Consider the following 18,779-nt stretch of genomic DNA (forward strand, 5'->3'; position numbering starts at 1 on the left):
ATCTCCGAGTCCGAAAGAACCACCCGCCCCCAGACCACAGCTCTAGCTCTTCTCGACCATGTGTGCCTTCTATGCTGTGGCTAAGGGGTCCTCTGGGGGGACACCACCGATGCTGCCGAGGTCGGCGGTCCAACTCTTCTCACCTGGGATAAATCCACTTGTTCCATGGCTCATTCCCACACCTGTTCCGGCGTATCAAAAAAATATGCAGTTGAATTGAAAAGTACCTTGAGTCTAGCTGGGAACAACAACATGTAGAGGAGGTTAAGCAGAATAAGGGAGGTTAAGGGCCCGGAACTTCTGCTTAACCTCGTCAAAAGACTGCACTTTCTGCTGCACCACCCTCGTGTTGTCCAGTAAGATCATGAAGCAGGCATTTTCAAAACGGAGGTCCGGCAGCTTGCGAGCTGCGCGAAGGATAGCATCAAACAGACTTGCAATTAATCGGTGCACTTGGTCCACCAGGGGAGGCCTCTGGGCCAGCCATCTGTTGGGGAGAAATATCTGTGTCTAGAATCCAGCATCCCAGCCACCTCTCCAGGAATGCTTCCGCCATCAGATGCTTCCACTCCCTCTGCAAATCCCACAAAGTGGAGATTATTCCTGCAAGATCTGTTTTCCCGGTCTTCTGCCTGGGCCTCTAGGACGCCATAGATGACAGTAATTTAGATACCTGTTTCTTTAGCGTCACCATCTCATCCTAAACCAGCGAAATGCACTTTTCCACCTCTGTAATTCTATGAGCCACGTTCTGAAGGTCTTAGCACAATAAAGACACATCAATCTGTACTCCTCCTACCTTTGCTTCCACCGCTTCTCTGGAGTCCTGTATTGCCCTGTGGATGGTCGTCAGGTCGGGGGGGGGGGGGTCTCACTCCTCTTGATGTAGAGGGGGACTCAGGCAGAGTCTGCAGCCCCTGTGGCTGAGGAGTTGAATTTGTCCATTTTGGTCTGTGTTTGTGCAGGTGGCGGTTTATCTCATCCTATGCTGAAAGGATACCTTGTCTAACTCCACCTGGGCCCCTGTTGCCCATGGGGACCCCAGCCCACAGCTCCAATGATCAGGGGTGGTGCTCCTTGGGCCAACAGTCCCCACTTGGATGCGGCTCCCAACATACCTCTGCGGCTCCACTCCACATGTAGTGCCAGGATGTTTTAACAAAGGGGCACCGTCTTCCATGCAGTACTCCCCCAGACATAGGATCTCGGCTTTCCAGCGGGTCCCTCTTACCTTGATGTTTTCTGCCGCCTCATGGGGGATCCTTTTCCTTGGCCGCCACACAGCCGGGAGGATTTCAGTGAAGGGAGCATGGCTCCAGCATCGTCTGTCCAGCTGTCTCCCCCTTCACAGGCTGGGACTAGGGGCTGCCATTTTGGAGGGACTCCGCCCATGGTATCGTACTCCACAGTGCCCACAGAGCCCTCCGCACAGTCATCAGGTTCCAGGGCATCAATTCCAATGATTGCCTCCACCTGGGGGGACCCCGAAAATTATTCAGAGGCCGAGGGTTTTGATGTTTGTCGAAGGAGGCTGAGCTAAAATGCGACCGCCATCTTGGCCACCTGACCACACCCTATGTTTTGAAAAACAAAATTGCTGAAAATCTGACACACATCATATTCAGTATGTTCTCAAAACCAGTCAGTCAGATTGAGTGTGGTCTGGCTTGCACCATTACATACATTAGGCTGTACAAAATTAAAAAGTATGTTAATTTTATATTTTCAATTTGGTCCTGAGTTTGGTCTTTGTCATCAAATGAACAGTGACACAGAGATCTTGCCTAAATTTACTGATCTGTGCCACTGATTTCAGACATTCACACCAACATTTTCCAGATTTTATTTCTTGTATTAATGCCATGCTTGTCATTTTAAGAAGATGCAACAAAATATTGAGCAGATAAGTTAAAAAAAAAGGTGAAAGAATCTTCATATTATATCTTCAGACCGCAACGAGATACTGATGTTGTCAATACATGGCTGCAAATATGTCAAAACACATACGGATAAATTCACTAAGAACTCATTCTATGTAGTACTGCCACCACAGATTGATGCAATACATTGTGTGAAAGGTACAGAGCAGGCCAGAGCCATGTCTACTAAGATATAGTGCTGTTGCTCTCTTCCCCCTGTGTTGGTGCACTGCAGTCTTCATAGTACAGCATACAAACTCTTACACCATATGGCAAAGATGAGGGTGATGTCTAGCATGGGTTTTGTACTGGAAAGGTGCCCTCAGGGACAAAATACTATGCTTAGACATAGTGTGAGACTTTTACAGGTCTGTATGGGTGCTGTATCGTACAGCACAAATGCAAATTTACAAGCGTTTGGAAAAATAACATTTCTCCAACTTTATACCTGCTTTGAGGAGGCATATTCTTTGGTGCAAACCCCTGATTTCCTTTTTTGGGAAATAGGAATTTACATAAAAAACCATGGTTGGTTGTATGGGAACACCCATGGGACGTCCTGTTGGTGCAAATAGCTACTTTGTGTTATTTTAAGACTACTTTCAAGTGGAAATCAATAGCAAATAGTTTATCAAGCCTTTGCACTAGTTTTTATCACTTTTCGTGACTTAGCACAAGCGCAAAGCCTTGATAAATCTGGCCCATGGTTTGTATGGGTGCACAACGAGACCAAAGAGGCACATGCACTTGAAGAATTTAACACCATTTTTTTTTTAAAAAGCTCCGCCACAGAGACACTTAAACACCCTGGCAGTGAAGGAGTTTTAACTGAAATTTGAATTGTATTCATATATCGCTTACTACCCCTGATGAGGTACAGAAGTACATTAGAACAAGTAGCACGCTACCCAGGAACCCAAAATGGATTAATGGTGGCTTAGAATAGGAAAAATAAGGTTTTCATTCAAGCTGTAAACATGTAAACATGTATTGAATAGGATAAGGGGGAGATAGAAGAGGGAAGAGTCTAAGTATTATTTAGGAGATCATAGAAGAAAAATTTGGTTTGGGATGAGTCAAAGAAGGGATAGCGGAGGGGATAGTCTAGAAAGTGTTATTTCGACAATCATTGTAGTAAAATGAGGTTGGGGATGAGTTATAGGAGGGATAGAGGAGGGAAGAGTCTAGAAAGTTTCATATGGGAAATCGTAGTAGTAAATGGGGTTTAGGAGGAGTTAGAGAGTGGAGGTGGATGAGACAGAGTAGTGAAATGGAGAGAGTTGAAGGTTTTTTTCCAACGTGGGAGTAAAGTAATAAATATTTAGATACATAACTACATAGAAAGGCATACATGTATATGGAATATAATAAAGAGATATAACGTTGCATTATATAAAGTTCCATATGTACGAGTATGGCTAAATAGTTAGAGACGCAGACTTTCAAGTGCTGCTGTTCCTAAACTAATTTATGTATTTTATTAGCTTCTTTTGGGGAATTTTGTATGGGTTATTTTGTTTTTGTTTATTTATTTGTATGTATTTACTTTAATTTTATATTTTTTTTCCAGAATTTTAATAGTGAAGCACCTATGGATACAATTACAATCCTATTTACACATTGTGATAGATATCAAATTAAACAAAGACCCATAAGCATGCATGGAGTTTCGCCCCTCAGAAAACATTCTCGCTCTTGGTCGATCTCAATTGTTCCATAGGTTTAATGAAGTAGACCACCTTGGGACAGATTTTTACCTTGGGCAGTCTCTTTTTTTATCTGTAATGGAGTGTCACTTTTGGTGAGTGCTCCATAATATGCGCCTCTATTGGTTTCAATTAAATGCCTTACAATGGAGTATAGTCACTCTTGGACAATCTCACAGGGCCCAAATGGCTTGAAGGAAGTCTTACACTTAGAGTCACCTTTTATTTAAAAAAGCAGCTACATTTTATCCACACCTCTCACATCTTGCTCAGGCACATTCTTTCACTTTGAGCTTCCTGCATTGGACACTTAACAGACAGGAAGGGCTCTCGTTCGCAGCTTTCCGGCAGTGAAAGTGGATATGAGGCTGCACCGTACCTGAACAACGTCTGCACGTTGACGATGGTCTTAGCATCAGCCATGTAATCCTCCTCAGCTATCATGGAGCTCTCCTTGTCCACCACTACCATGTTAGCAGCAAAGGTCACACCACAGCGGAGGAGGTCATCCAGGCTATGGACACAATACAGATAACACAGAGGGATATGGAGTAAGAGAAGGTAAAGCAGCGGGTATAAAAAGCAAGGGGAAAATGTCAAGGAGTCAAGAAGAAGCATTACAGATAGTCATTCCGCAGAACACAAACTTTGATCATCGCTCTCACATTCAGAAACAGCCAATCAGATACGATTGACCAAATGGAAATTGTAGTGACTAGCCTGGGCTAAACAATGTTTATACTCAACATTTGCATTATATTTTCATCAAAGGTGTTGATTTACCTCTAAAGATCTGCTTTTTCAGTGAAAGGAGTTGAATTTATTCGGTGGTGTATGAGTGTGACATTAAAATTAAATGTAACATTAATTTAAGTAAACTGCTGCTGTAACAGTAGGATTCACGTGCTGACATTGAGAAGAGGGATTCAATCAGACTTTTAATCGACGGTGGTCAAATAACATTTATAAATGTAATTTTGTAGAAACTAATGCGGAGGCCTAACATTTTGTTACGGCCTACACAAATTATAATTTTGCATGTTCGGTTTGCAAAGGTGAAAAAATGTAACTTCACCAAGCTACAAATAAAACCTCAACGTTGGGCAGAGTCCTTAGTGGGAGATTTTCCCACCCCACACATTGTACAGGTTTTTTTTTTGCCAAAAATTAAAGTAAGTTTTGCAGGTTTTTTTTATGCAAACAAACCTTTGCAAGACTTTTTATTTGTAATATGTTTTACATTACTTCGTCAAAATTGTTCGTGCTTTGCAAAGAGAGGCACAGAGTTGTGCAAATACAACGCTATACATTTCATACAGATACAATTTTTATACTTATTTTAAATGTGTACATATTCTCCTTTTATTGCGTTTGTTTGTATTAAGTATATAAGGTAGCCCCAACTGAAAATTGAACACCAAAGTCCTCTTAACATGGGATTAATAAAAGACCACAGGAATATTCAATATCATGTCGGCCTGCTGGCATTACAGCTCACTGAAACCCTTCAATGGCCCTAGAGAATTCCAACTGGATGCAATTCTATTCAAAGAATTCCGAATCAATAGAATTCCAGTTGAATATAATGCTGATTTTCAAAGAATTTTAATTTAACGGAATTCTACATGTGAAGAACTGAAACCACTTGACATTTGTTGTCCAACAAAATATTCAATTAAATCATTTTTTCTTTATGGGCATTGACCGGCATCCGGCCCTGAGCAGCATCTACTGATTGCTTCTGCAATGTGACAGAGTATGCTCTACAACACAAACATTGCATCAATAAATCGTTATTCTTTGTATTTATCATTTAAAAGGCAACAGTGGAGTTGTCTGCACTATGCCCTCTAATTAACAAATAAATCCCTGTGGTCATCTGTGACCCCCATCTTAATCTTCTTATGCTTGGAGCAGTTAGGAAGTCTGCACCATGTCTGTCCAATCCATTTTCCCTTTCACAAGTTCTTGTTGTCCCCTCCTCCAGGTAGATAGACTTAGTAGTGTGCATTTGTCTGGACCTCAGAAGTGGTTCTTCAGGATCTGATGGGTGGGAAGTCTAAATAGGGCCACAACTTTGTAAGCAGAAACCTCCCCGGAATCAGGCACCAATCCTAGGACACCGAAAGGCCCTGCTGCTGTGCCCTGCCCAGGAAGATGAGGAGCTGGACTTCCTGAGGAGGAGATGGGCTACCCTGACCTGGAGGACTTGCACATGGTCCAGGTGACTTATCTGTGTGAAGTCTGACTTGAAGAACCGAGCCTGCCCTGGGTCCATGATAAGTTGTAATTATATGGATGTAGCCAAACCTCGTAGCTGCATCACTTGATGCACCTTTTTTTTTTTACCAGGAAAGGTGCATCAATGTTCTGTGCTGCAGGTAAAATACTGTTTTACTGCTGAAGTGACAGGCAGTTATTGATGCATTTTAATGTAATTTGAAGTCTTACCTGGATCTTAGTGAGTTTACTTTGAGCTTTGGCCTGCCACCCTTTTGACATTACGCAAGCCTGTTAAAGACCCCACCTTTCTGAATGGTTTCTGGACCTGTTTTAAACATCCATACATGACTTATAGGGGCTTATTTACAAGCCCCATAAGAAACTTTTGCACTTCTGTTGCGACACTTTGTGACGCAGCGGCGGGGTAAACAATGCACCAGGTTGTGCCCATTTACAAAGTGATGCATCTAGGCAGATGTGTCACCTTGTAAACCTGTGTGCCACATTATACCTGCATCAGGTATAATGTATGCAGGGTGGCCATTCCCAAGCCAGAAAGCCTCATTGAAGTGACACAGTGAAATCTACAAGATTTCACTGCGCCACTTGTAGTACACCACTGCGTCAAAACCTTACGCCTGCTTGGAGCAGGTGTAAGGAGTGACGCAGTCCAATAAAAATAGGCCTCCCCATGCATTGCTGGAGTGGCGTCAGGCTTACGACACAACTCTGTCGGCGCAAAATCCACACATTGATAGATACGTCAGAATTTGACGCATCTGTCAGTCTTTGAGCCATGGTGCGCCGTATTGTAAATACGGTGCATCCATGGTGATGCAAGGGTTTCTCTCGCAGGCGCAAGGAAACTAGCGCATCGCTGCTTTAACACAGTGATGCGTCAGTTTCTTGTAAATAAGCCCCACAGTTCTTGAGATATTTGAAGGTGCAGTGAACCCTAACCTGAAAACATTTCCCCCCTAGTTTCTGATTAGAACTTGTGTGTCCTGTGCATGCCTTGGTGTTATTTATTCCTCGAACATTGACAAATATTTCACCATTCTAACTGTTCACAAGCTCCAGGGTCCTAACATTTGGAACCCCCGCGGGACCATAAATAAGAAGCTAAATCCATTACTCACACTAGCAACTCCCGAGTTGATAGTCTGTTTGACCGGTTGGAATTATAACTGGCTGCCCCTGAACTGTCCCTGTTGCTCCTGTCACTGACCACCGGCTCCCAGGTGACCCTGTTAGCTGCTACTAGAGCTTTCAGAAACTTCCATTCTTGCGGTTGGAAATCCAGGCCTCGATTGGTTGGTGGATGTTTAGAATTTTGAAATTTGTTGCAGGTTCTTATCTGCCTGGGGTCCCGCCAAACCGAACTGGCCTTCTTTCACTCAGAGCAGATGAATAACTAAGTAAAGGACACCCTTTGATGCATGCAACATTCTTGCATCCCAGCAACTACACAGAACGTAATACGGAAACAAGCCTAAGTCAAAGTCAGAGGAACTTATTGAGCGCACATATCTCCAGCAAGGTCTCATTGCCCTAGCGGAAACTCCAAAATACTGATGGTCATATCCAGTAGCGTTATTTCCGATCAAATAACCACATATTTAATTCCTTCCGAAAGCACTTGTTATCAGCAATGGAGGAAAGATGAGACGGAAGCTTATTCCAGAGACAGGGGGCAAGAAAGGAGAAAGATCGTCCCCCATTTCGTACAGTACAGACTCGCAATGGAGTGAGAAGAGATTTTGAACTAGATCTTAACATTTTTGCTTACTAGTATCTTTTGAGCTTTTTCGCTAAATAACCGGGCCCAGTACCATATATAATCTTGTGGGTGAGGCATAACATTTTGAAATGGCCTCTCTTACCGGAAGCCAGTGACGAGACCTCAGGCTAAGGGCTGAGGGGGATCTGGGTGGAAGATTTAGGATAAGTCGGCAGCAGTGTTTTGCAGTATCTGCAATGTGGAAAAAAGATCTTCATTTAGGGAAGCTAATAAGGCATTCCCATAGTCCAGACGACTTGCAATTAGACCCTGTACCAGAGGTTTCCTGGCTTCAATAGGCAACCATTTGAAGATTTTACGTAGTTTCCGCAGGATCCCAGAACAGGTGCCCAGCACAAGATTTACGTGATTTTTCATGGATAACTTGTTGTCAATAGTTATTCCAAGATTACGGACTGCTTGTTTAGGGGATGGGCATAGGCCCAATACCTGGGGCCACCAATTTATAAACCAATGCTCTTCGGCTCTGCCGAACAGAATGATCTCGGTCTTGCCACCGTTGAGCTGCAGTTTGTTATTGCCCATCCAGTTGTTAATATGGATCATACAATTTTTAAACCGGATCATTGTGTGAGTAAGGTCAGGACTGAATGCAATCAACAGCTGAGTGTCATCAGCATATGACACTGCCTGATGTCTGACCGCCATCATAATGAGCCCCTTAGTTTCCATTGGAAAAGCATTTTTTTGTTTTGCTGATAACTTTGGCGCAGTTTGACAAATCTTCATGAAATATCAAAACTAGTTTGCCGCTCACTTCAGCTGCTGTGTGGAAAGTTTCAGGGTGATTCATCAGGCTGGGGCCGTGAACAAGGGGGGTTCTTTTTCCCATGCAATTTCCCATAGAGATTTTAGAAACAACTACAGCCTGAACCGCTGAACGGAACTACACCAAATTTGTCAGAAAGCTAGCTCTTGGTCCAGAGATAGCCCTTTTTGCAATTTGGTGAAAATCCGTTCAGTAGTTTCAGCGTTATTAAAGAAAACATTATTTGTATATGTAGGGACGCAAATCCTCTGCGGATCCGACAGATCTCATGCTGAGATCTGATTGACTGTCATCACTTCAACCAGGATGTGTTGGCATCCATCTTGGGACTCAAACTCACCTGAGTCCTAAGAAAAAAGTTAAAACATAAACAGAAGGGGTCAGGGTAAAAAAACCCTGACCCCCTGAACCTGGTGGTGGGGTCCCTGTGAGACCCCTCCAGGGCCGAAATTAAAAAAAAAAATGTTGCCATGAAATTGCAGATCCCTGAAAAAAAAGTGCTGTCTCCTGTGCTTGTTTCAACTCTAGCCCCTGGGTGAGCCAGTTCCTCGGGGCAAACAAACAAATATATTGGGCAGGTGGGTGCATGCGGCCCTCCTCCATATGCAATTTATAGCCCTGGGGACCGTCACCATCCCGAGCAAGGCCTAAGTTTACAAGGAGAAAAGGGCCACATGCACATACCTCCTGGGCCCTTTTAGGCCCTGGGGACCACCACGCCCTCGGGCCAGAAGGATTATTACAAGGGGAGGTGTATGCGGCCCCCCTCCAGGGCCATTTTCAATCATGCAAGCACATACAATTTGTATGGAGGGGGTCCAGGTACCACCCTCCTGGATTCATTATTGGCCATAGGGACCGCCACCCCCCAGGGCCTGCTCTGTATGTCCCGAAGTGCCAACCCTTGGGACATAGTTGTCTGCTTTCACTTGGTGAGAGCTTTGTCAGCTCCTGTCAAGTGAGGAAAAACTGTAAGTCCGCTCCGAGTACAGCGAGTGCATTCAGACCCCCACTGCAGGCTCCAACAGCACACACTGGGTGCCCTCAGTGGGGCCAGGCTCTGGGTAATGGGGTCCAGAGAGAGGGGCAGTGCAGTACCCCTCCCCTTTTAGTAATTGGCTGGGACCCGGGGGATGGACCAGGGAAGGGGGTTGCATGCCCCCTTCCCTGGTTGCCTGCATATGGGGGGGGGTTAGGCGCCCGGTGGCCGATCCCCTGCTGAGTACAGCTGATGGCAATGCGAGGCAAGGGGGTGGGCACCTTCAAGGGGTTGGCTGCAGGGCCTGATCCTTCGTGTCTGTCTTCCTTTGTGTGGCCAGTGACCAAGTGCGCGAGCCCGAAACGCGTTTGGCCGTGGATTGTTAGCATTGTGTGCCTGCCTCTTCTCATTGCCCCTCTTCACTGGGAGAAGTTAACAGCTTGAGAGGCCTCCTCCTCATGGGCAACTGTGTGGTTTGGGATTTGAGCGGCCTGCTCGGTCGCGGAGGGGGCCCGCCGCGCAATGGCGGATCCGGAGCACCGGAGGACCGGAATGCTTGTGATGAGCTGGTGCTCCATGTAGAGGTGAACTATTGACATGGGAAGAGACACAGACTACTTTGCAAAACCCACTGGGGTGACTTAATTATTTATTAATAATGATGGAGCAACACAAAGACCCACGGTGGTTTGATATTGCAGGACTACTTTTACCAGCATGCCCGGAGGCCAGTGGGCGGGGCTTATTTGAAATAAAATTAAGGACTGCATCCTTCGTGTCTGTCTTCCTTCGTGTGGCCAGTGACCAAGGGCGCGAGCCCGAAACGCGTTTGGCCGTTGATTGTTAGCATTGTGTGCCTGCCTCTTCTCTTGCCCCTCTTCACTGGGAGAAGTTAACAGCTTGAGAGGCCTCCTCCTCATGGGCAACTGTGTGGTTTTGTGTATATATATATATATATATATATATATATATATATATATATATATATATATATATATATTCACAGCTGTGGTTCTGAGAAACAATAATATATATATATATATATATATATATATATCTATATATATATTATCTACTGGCGGTCGCCAGTAGATAGTTATAGTTAGGATCGTGTTTCCATAGGAAATCCGCAACATTCCATTTGGAATAACTTTGGCGCCGATTGACGAATCCTCGCGAAATTTTCAAAATAGGTGGGGCACTCCGCTCCGCTCCTTCCCTGAAAGTCTCGGGGGGATTCGTCAAGCGGGGGCTGAGAAAAAGGGGGGGTCCCAAAACGCGTTTTCCCCATGCATTTTTCCATAGGACCTTTAGTCCAAGCTACAGCCCGAACGGCTGAACAGAATTACTTGAAATTTGGCAGAGAGGTAGTCCTCATGTCAGGGATGTGCCTTTTGCAGGTCTGGCGTAAATTTGTTCAGTATTTCCTGAGAAAATAGCATTTAAATCAATATATATATCTATAGGCGCGCTCCGTGCGCGTACGGTAAAATGTACCGTACGCACACGCTGCCGTGCGCGAGCGCGATTCTGATTGGTTGTTAGATCTTAGTAAACATTCGAATCGGTCGAAACCAGGAAGTGTTGGCCGCCATTTTGTCTCTCGCAGTCTGAGGGGGTGAAAAACAAAGGTGGAGAACGTGAAAAGGGGGCAGGGTGGACAGTTCCTGACCGCCTAGCCTTTGTCAGGGGGTCCCAGAAGGACCACCAAGGGCCAAAATTTCTTTTAATTTTTTTTCGAAAAATCGCGGAGTGCGCGTAGCGTGCGCGTACGGTAGAAACGGAAAAATTCTGCGAACCGCGTAACGTGGGCGCGCGGTGCGCGAAGCGCACCGTGCGCGTACGGTACGTGCACGGTGAAAAACCTTTAAAAAATAAAAAAATAAATAATTACATAACTTAGTATTTAAAAAAACGTACAAATTCACTGAAAAAAGCATAGGTTTCACACACGTTATAGTTAGGAATTCGCATTTAAAAAACCTTGCAAATTCACTTAAAAAACCATAGGTTTCACACATGTTATAGTTAGCTGGACATTTCACTCGTGAAAAACCATTGAAATTCCTCGTTATAGTTAGTGCAGGCAACTATAACTCACGCGACCGCAATCCTCTGCTGATGACGTCAGATATTACATCACTGATGACATATGTGTCTTTCTGAAAAAAAAATATTTGTAATATATGTATAGCTAAAGATTAATGGAAGAAGACATGGGTAAATAGGTGTCTAAATACAGTGATGTAATATCTGACGTCATCAGCAGAGGATTGCGGTCGCGTGAGTTATAGTTGCCTGCACTAACTAGAACGAGGAATTTCAATGGTTTTTCACGAGTGAAATGTCCAGCTAACTATAACATGTGTGAAACCTATGGTTTTTTAAGTGAATTTGCAAGGTTTTTTAAATGCTGATTCCTAACTATAACGTGTGTGAAACCTATGGTTTTTTCAGTGAATATATATATATATATATTCACTGAAAAAACCATAGGTTTCACACATGTTATAGTTAGCTGGACATTTTACTGATAAAAAACCAATGAAATTCCCCCGTTATAGTTACTGTAGGCAACTATAACTCACGCGACCGTAATCCTCTGCTGATGCTAATACTGTATTTAGACACTTATTTGCCCATGTCTTCTTCCATTAAATTTTAGCTATACATATATTACAAATATTTTTTTTTCATAAAGACACATATGTCATCAGCAGAGGATTACGGTCGCGTGAGTTATAGTTGCCTACAGTAACTATAACGGGGGAATTTCATTGGTTTTTTATCAGTAAAATGTCCAGCTAACTATAACATGTGTGAAACCTATGGTTTTTTCAGTGAATTTGCAAGGTTTTTTAAATGCTAATTCCTAACTATAACGTGTGTGAAACCTATGGTTTTTTCAGTGAATTTGTACGGTGAGCACGCGGTGCGCTTCGCGCACCGCGTGCCCACGTTACGCTAGATGGGCCATGAACGCACGAGGCGCTTCGCGCACCGTGCGCACATGGAGGACATATGATGAGCATCGTTGTGACAGGTAAAATATATGTTTTGTTTAGCTCTATTAAGCCATGCACAAAAGGTGCCCTTCGGGCACCTTTTGCACACGGGGTAGGGAGAATGTGGATATTTTTTTATTTTTTTTATTATTTCTTACCGTACGCGTACGGTAAGCGTAATCGGCGAAATTTTCGAAAAAATTAAAATTGCCTTTTTTCACTTGGGGGATCGTTGGGGACTCCCTCGACATGGCTAGGTGCTTGGGAGCTGTGTAAACAGCCCCTTTACATGTTTTTGCACTTGGTTTTTCAACCCCCTGTCAGAGTGCGAGAGAGAAAATGGCGGCCGCCGCTTCCTGGTTTCGACCGATTCGAATGTTTACTAAGATCTAAGGGCCAATCAGAATCGCGCTCGCGCACGCCACCGTACGCGTACGGTAAGCGCACCGTAAGCGCACCGTAAGCTGGCTCAGATATATATATTGATTTAAAGGCTATTTTCTCAGAATCTACTGAACAGATTTACACCAAACCTACAAAAGGCACTTCCTTGACCTGAGGACTACCTCTCTGCCAAATTTCAAGTAATTCTGTTCAGCCGTTCGGGCTGTAGCTGTGTCTAAAGGTCCTATGGAAAAATGCATGGGAAAAACGCGTTTTGGGACCCCCCTTTTATCTCAGCCCCCGCTTGACGAATCCCCCCGAGACTTTCAGGGTAGGAGCGGAGCGTAGCGCCCCACCTATTTTGAAAAATTCGCGAGGATTCGTCAACCGGCGCCAAAGTTATTCAAAATAGAATGTTGCGGATTTCCTATGGAAACGTGGTCCTAACTATAACTACCTACTGGCGACCGCCAGTAGGTAATTATATATATATATATATATGGGAAGGCGTCTTCTGCGTATAAACTGCCTCCACCACAGCGGAAGTCGCTTCGTTACGGGAGGACCCCACAGAAGCGGGTCCCGTTAAATTACTGCAGTTCCTTCTAAATCCTCAGGAGGAAAAACGAAGCCGTGTGTGATCCTTCAAAATTCTTTATTCAGCCACTCTGCCAAACGCGTTTCGAGTGCGAAGCACTCTTGTTCACTGACAAGTAAAATCAAAGCGAGCGGCCATTTTTTCGTTTTTCCTCCTGAGGATTTAGAAGGAACTGCAGTAATATATATATATATATATATATATATATATATATATATATATATATATATATATATATATATATATATATATTAAAATGTTTCTCAGATCCACAGCTACTCAGCCTCCAGAAGTAGGTCTTGACTGCTTGCACTCACTATTTTTAGAGCATGAAGTGTACACAGAGACTAACCGAGTGCAGAGGCCCCAGGACAGTGGGGTAAAGAACAGTCCATTTTACGACCGCACTAGGAATCGCTAATTAATAGTTAACAGCTAATTAATTGCCCGGTAACCATTGACTGCCCACCAGAACCTGAAGAATGTCTTCTATAGCAGGTGGCGTGGATAAATGGTCTCCTGTTCACCTTTTGTTCACCACACCACCTTTGTTGCCCCTCCTCTTTCCTCTGTAGTGTTTTCAATAAGGCCTCTCTACGCCTCTCCTGTTTATCGTTATTGTGCTTTTAGTGCTATTTATCCTTCCCCTCTTGCCCCAAAACATTTAATTATGAAGAAGGCATGTTTTTTTAGACAACATTTACAATATCTAATTTGACCATAGATGAGAAGAGGGCAGAACTTTGAGAAGGAACTCTAACAGCTTAAGACTGAACTATTGATACCAGATGACTGAATACACATAGATAACATCTTAACTTCTCAGTGAAGACCAAAGTGCATATGACAAGGAAGGAATCTGCAACAATTACCAGTCCACCTCAGCATAGTTGATTTTGTTTAACCAACTATACTCTACAATGTCTTGATTGACCAGTGATGACAAGAAGGAACATATTGAGGAAATAACCTGCAACACTGATTGGTAGACATGGATACATTTGATACTGGACTACCAAATATAGACCATGTTGATAATATCCCCTTGACGAGGGAGATCAAGAAGGCACATGTTGCGGAAAGACCCTATAATGGTTGAGGGCTGACCCACAAACAAATAACGCTGAGCGACTGATCCACAAAGTATCATGCATGTAGTGAACAATGTACACTACATGCATGATACTTTGATTGACAAGTAATCTATAACAGTGAAGGACTAACATGGATGCTTTTGACACAGTACTACTGAATATACTCCATGTTGATATTCAACAAGAACATAAGGACGGCACCTTATAGGCAAGGAACATTGAATAGATGAGGGCTGTCTCGGATATAAGTGATGGTGGATGACCGCACACTCACCAGATTGACAAGGCAGTGATTGACCTGGGATGACCATAAGGACCATGGCATGCTAAGAACTGGCAGCAGTGAAGGTTAGGCGGAAATACAGGCAATGTTGGCCAACTGAATCAACATTATGTTGATAATTTCTTTATCAGTGGTAACATGAGGGCGTAGGATGGGGAATAGATCTATAACCGTTGCGGGCTGACCACATGACAGGTGATTTTAGGTGACTGAATACCTCACTAGTGGTAGTGCTGGTTACTGACAATGTGAGATTGACCAGGAAAAACATTAGGGCATGTTATGGAAGGAGCTTCTATAACTTCAGTCCTGAAACAGACGGAGGGGATGTTAGGCAACTGCTTGTTACTCACTTGTCAATGGAGCCCACCATGTAGTAGACCAATGGGAACCAGCAGATCGCCTCCAGGAAATGGGCCTCTGGTCTAGAAGAGAGAAACGTCTTAAACAAAAGGAAGGAAAGAATTCAACTCAAACAAAGAGCATCCAATAAAACACCCTGGAACAGACCCAAATAGTTTGCTCCATTCTCTCCTCTTTTTGAGACAACAGGCTTTGCAGTGCCCTGGAGGTTAGCATTGGCTTTCAAACTTCCTGTGTACCTCTGTGTTTGTCCCAAATGATGTATATATATTTCTCTAATGTTATACATTTCCCAAACATTGGATACCAACCTATTTTTAATATTGCTAATTTATCTCCCTCCTTTCATACTGTGTCCTCTAATGCCTTCTGCAGACCTGTTCTGCTGAATGACTTGGCTACGCTCAACTCTTAGGGTGACCACTTCCTGGGAGGTCATTACAGACACCTTTCCCAGTCCTGGACTTTTGTGTGATAGCTAATGCATTCTGGATGTTGTATTCCACTACCAGGCAAAGTGGATACTGGAGGGTCAAGGTGACCTGAGAAACATCCATTCTGCAAGACATGGTGTCTCTTGAGCTGGGCCTGGTGCTCTTCACATGGGTGCAGGGGGACAGCACCATCCAAACCAAGTATTGAATGGGTCAAATCAACATGCGCTAAATTTATTAATGATGATAGCTGCAACATGTTTATACACTGCTTTGTTATATTTTTAGTTGGTGGGTTTTTACATAACAAGTTTATATTATGTTTGTAGTCTTTGTATAGTGTAAGATGATTTGCATTTACTGTAACAATAATTTATAGCACTGAATTTACTCCTGTGGTAGGAACACAATACCAGGCTCTCTGAGGTTTGAAAGTATTGCTTGCATTGCATACAGTGGGATTATAGTGATGTTGTCAAATTGAAATCACGAGTTTTGGGATGTGTTTAGATGTCGCACTGCTTGAAGGTCTATCGTAAAGGTGACCGAACAATCACTGGGCTTGCTTTTTGCAATGAGGTAAGAAACTACCACCTCTTTAAAAGTAAAGTGCCCCAAAAAAGTCTGTAAAAGCAGTATCCTTTTTAGAGCAGCATTTAAAACTGTTTCTTTCAACAGGTTTACAGCCACTGATTGCATGCTATTGCAAAAATCCCCACCTTCTATATTCCTCAAACTCCTGCATGAAAAACGGACCTCAAATTAATCTTTTACTTTCCCCCCTCCCTTATTTTGAATGTACACCCATGCCTTTCTACCTCATGCATGCCGTTTGCTTCTCACATGTCCCCCTCTAAAGGTAACACCTAAGTCATGAATGTGCCCTAAAGAAGCAGGAGTAAAACACATGTAATGGTTTCCTTTAGCATGCAATCCTAACCCAATAACCAAAGGACTGACCACTAACTTTGGGCTCCTGAGTAGTGTTCTACTCGCTGTAAAGCACTTCAATGCCTCATCAAGGGTAGTTAGCGGTATATAAATGCAATTTCAATTCAATTCTTGTTTTCGTTCCATCCATCGGAATAATTTTGACTAACATAACCTAAAATCAGTGCTTTGTCGGTGAAATGTTCAGGACTAGAGACACTGTCCTTAAGGACTTGGAGTGAGGAGGTCATCCTACCAGCTCTTCACCACTCCCTACCATCCATCCTTTCCTCCACTGCAGGAAGAACCTTTGGTTTGAACCGTTCACATTTTGAGTTGATAATCCTCGGACTGCTTCTAGTCTGACTTTATCCCTTTGTATATCTTGCCAGCATACTCGAAATGTGCCTTCCAGAACTGGATGTACTGTTCTGATGTGAGAAAAAGAACTGGAGATCACACTCAATCCTGTGCTGACCTGACACTGCTGTACCTGATGTGGTTCTTGTTTACCTACCACTCACACCAGGTGTATTTGAGCTCGTGGATTCCGGTGCGCTGCACCGGCACTTAATTGCCAACGCCGGCACGTATGACAGCTGCCACATGGTGGCGCTGTTTGTGTAATTTGAAAATTAACACAAAAACAGTTGTTTTCTAATTCAATATACATTGTAAACAACTAATACCTACCTCCCAAGCCATTCTTAAAGCTTTGGAGGCCTTGAACAGTCTGAATGGTCACAATTGTAGCAGTGTGATGGTTAGGAGTCGTGTCGGTAGTGCCATTGGCAGCGCTGACAGTGACAATGTGCGGAGCAAGCTGCTGTGGCCTCCTGAATAGGGCCCTGGCACTTTTTTTTTTTACAAATTAAGCACTGGGGGAGGGGGGGAGAGGGGGGGGCGGCTGCTGGTCTCAAATAAATGTTGTTATACCAGTCAGGGGAGGAGCTTGGAATCCCCAAACCTGGCAACTATGCCTTTTCAAGCTAAATTCTGAATTTTGTAGTGATTTAATCCTACACCACCTTAGGTCTTCTTTTCCCCCACTGATTTTCTCTGATCATCGCTTACCCATCACCAACCCTGATCCACTCCATCTCATGAAATTATATACATTCTTATAAAAAGTCAATATTCAACTTTAGAATTATGGATATTGTCACAGGAATATCTGTTGTAGAAGATAAGATTGGAAACATCGTGTCTCAAATAGGGGTGTTCATTTTATACATTGGTGCCAGACTCATGCCAAAGTTTCAAGAAGACTACACGTTAAGTGAATGAGTTGTATTTAAGCCATTTGATTGTAAATTTATATTAGAAGGACATCCTGAAACTCTGGCATGGACCAATACCCTCTTCTGGACACTACTTTTCAGGAACATGATGTGCAGCAAACCTCCACTTGCTTAAGAATGAGCAACATTAAGTATAGAAAATGGCAGAATTGTGGCATAAAATGTAGAGATAGATGGGCCCGATTTCCACACAACCTCAACAAAATCAGAAAAATGATCTTTTGAGGTAACTTCCAAGCTCTGAAACCTTACTGATCTTCATAGAATTCGAAATAATTTCATGAGTACACCTGGTACGTTTCTGCAAGTTGTCAATATTCAGAGTACATTTCTACGTACGGATATGTAACACAAATGTTTACTAGAACTTAAAGATTTGTTTTATCCTTTTCTTCAAATGGAAATAATTTTCCCCATCAGAAAATTCCTTTACTCCATACAGAAAAGCACGGACATTTGTGGGTGTTCACCAATTTTACACCTGGACCCTTCCAGGGATGCTCACAATCCCTCAAGCAGCCATATTTGTGCGTACAAACATTCCGACTTTCTGAAATAATTCCTGTGTGACCAATTCACATTTCTGAAAATTCCACCAGACTTTCTGAAGAAATTCCTGTGTGACCAAATTTTATTTCTGGAAATTCCACCGTTCCTCATCAGATGAATGAAGAATTAATTTTTACTCTTAAAATATATTTACACACCTGAGATGTACTGAAGCATACAATTTCTGTTGTGAAATAAACTTGGAATTATTCTACCATGCTTTTCAGCTGGATATGGCGTCATTGGCTGTTGCCTATGGTTGTTTTTAATGGATGTTCTTTCCCCTTCCTTGTTTGTATGTCGTATTTACAAAAGAATAAAAAGGGCTGTTCTCTTTTTTCAGTCTCAACTCAGAGGAAATTAAGGATTTCTGTAGATGTTTTACAGTTATGTTAGGCCTGAATTTATTTATGGAATAATTATGATTTAGATCCGCAGAAA

The 18,779-nt window shown here is 43.2% G+C and overlaps 1 protein-coding gene across 1 annotated transcript in view; it reads right to left on the reverse strand.

The window, feature by feature from the left end:
* Positions 1 to 18,779, reverse strand: part of LOC146833056 (potassium channel subfamily T member 2-like) — a 783,113-nt gene that overhangs the window by 272,714 nt on the left and 491,620 nt on the right. Inside the window, exons 22-23 of the mRNA XM_085599884.1 lie at positions 15,115 to 15,186; positions 4,005 to 4,139 (exon numbers count right to left, since the gene is read on the reverse strand). Coding sequence (XP_085456010.1) covers positions 4,005 to 4,139; positions 15,115 to 15,186 — 207 coding nt within the window. The remainder of the gene's footprint in view (positions 1 to 4,004; positions 4,140 to 15,114; positions 15,187 to 18,779) is intronic.

Source organism: Triturus cristatus, chromosome 4_2 (assembly GCF_964204655.1).
Source record: "Triturus cristatus chromosome 4_2, aTriCri1.1, whole genome shotgun sequence".
Taxonomy (NCBI): domain Eukaryota; kingdom Metazoa; phylum Chordata; class Amphibia; order Caudata; family Salamandridae; genus Triturus; species Triturus cristatus.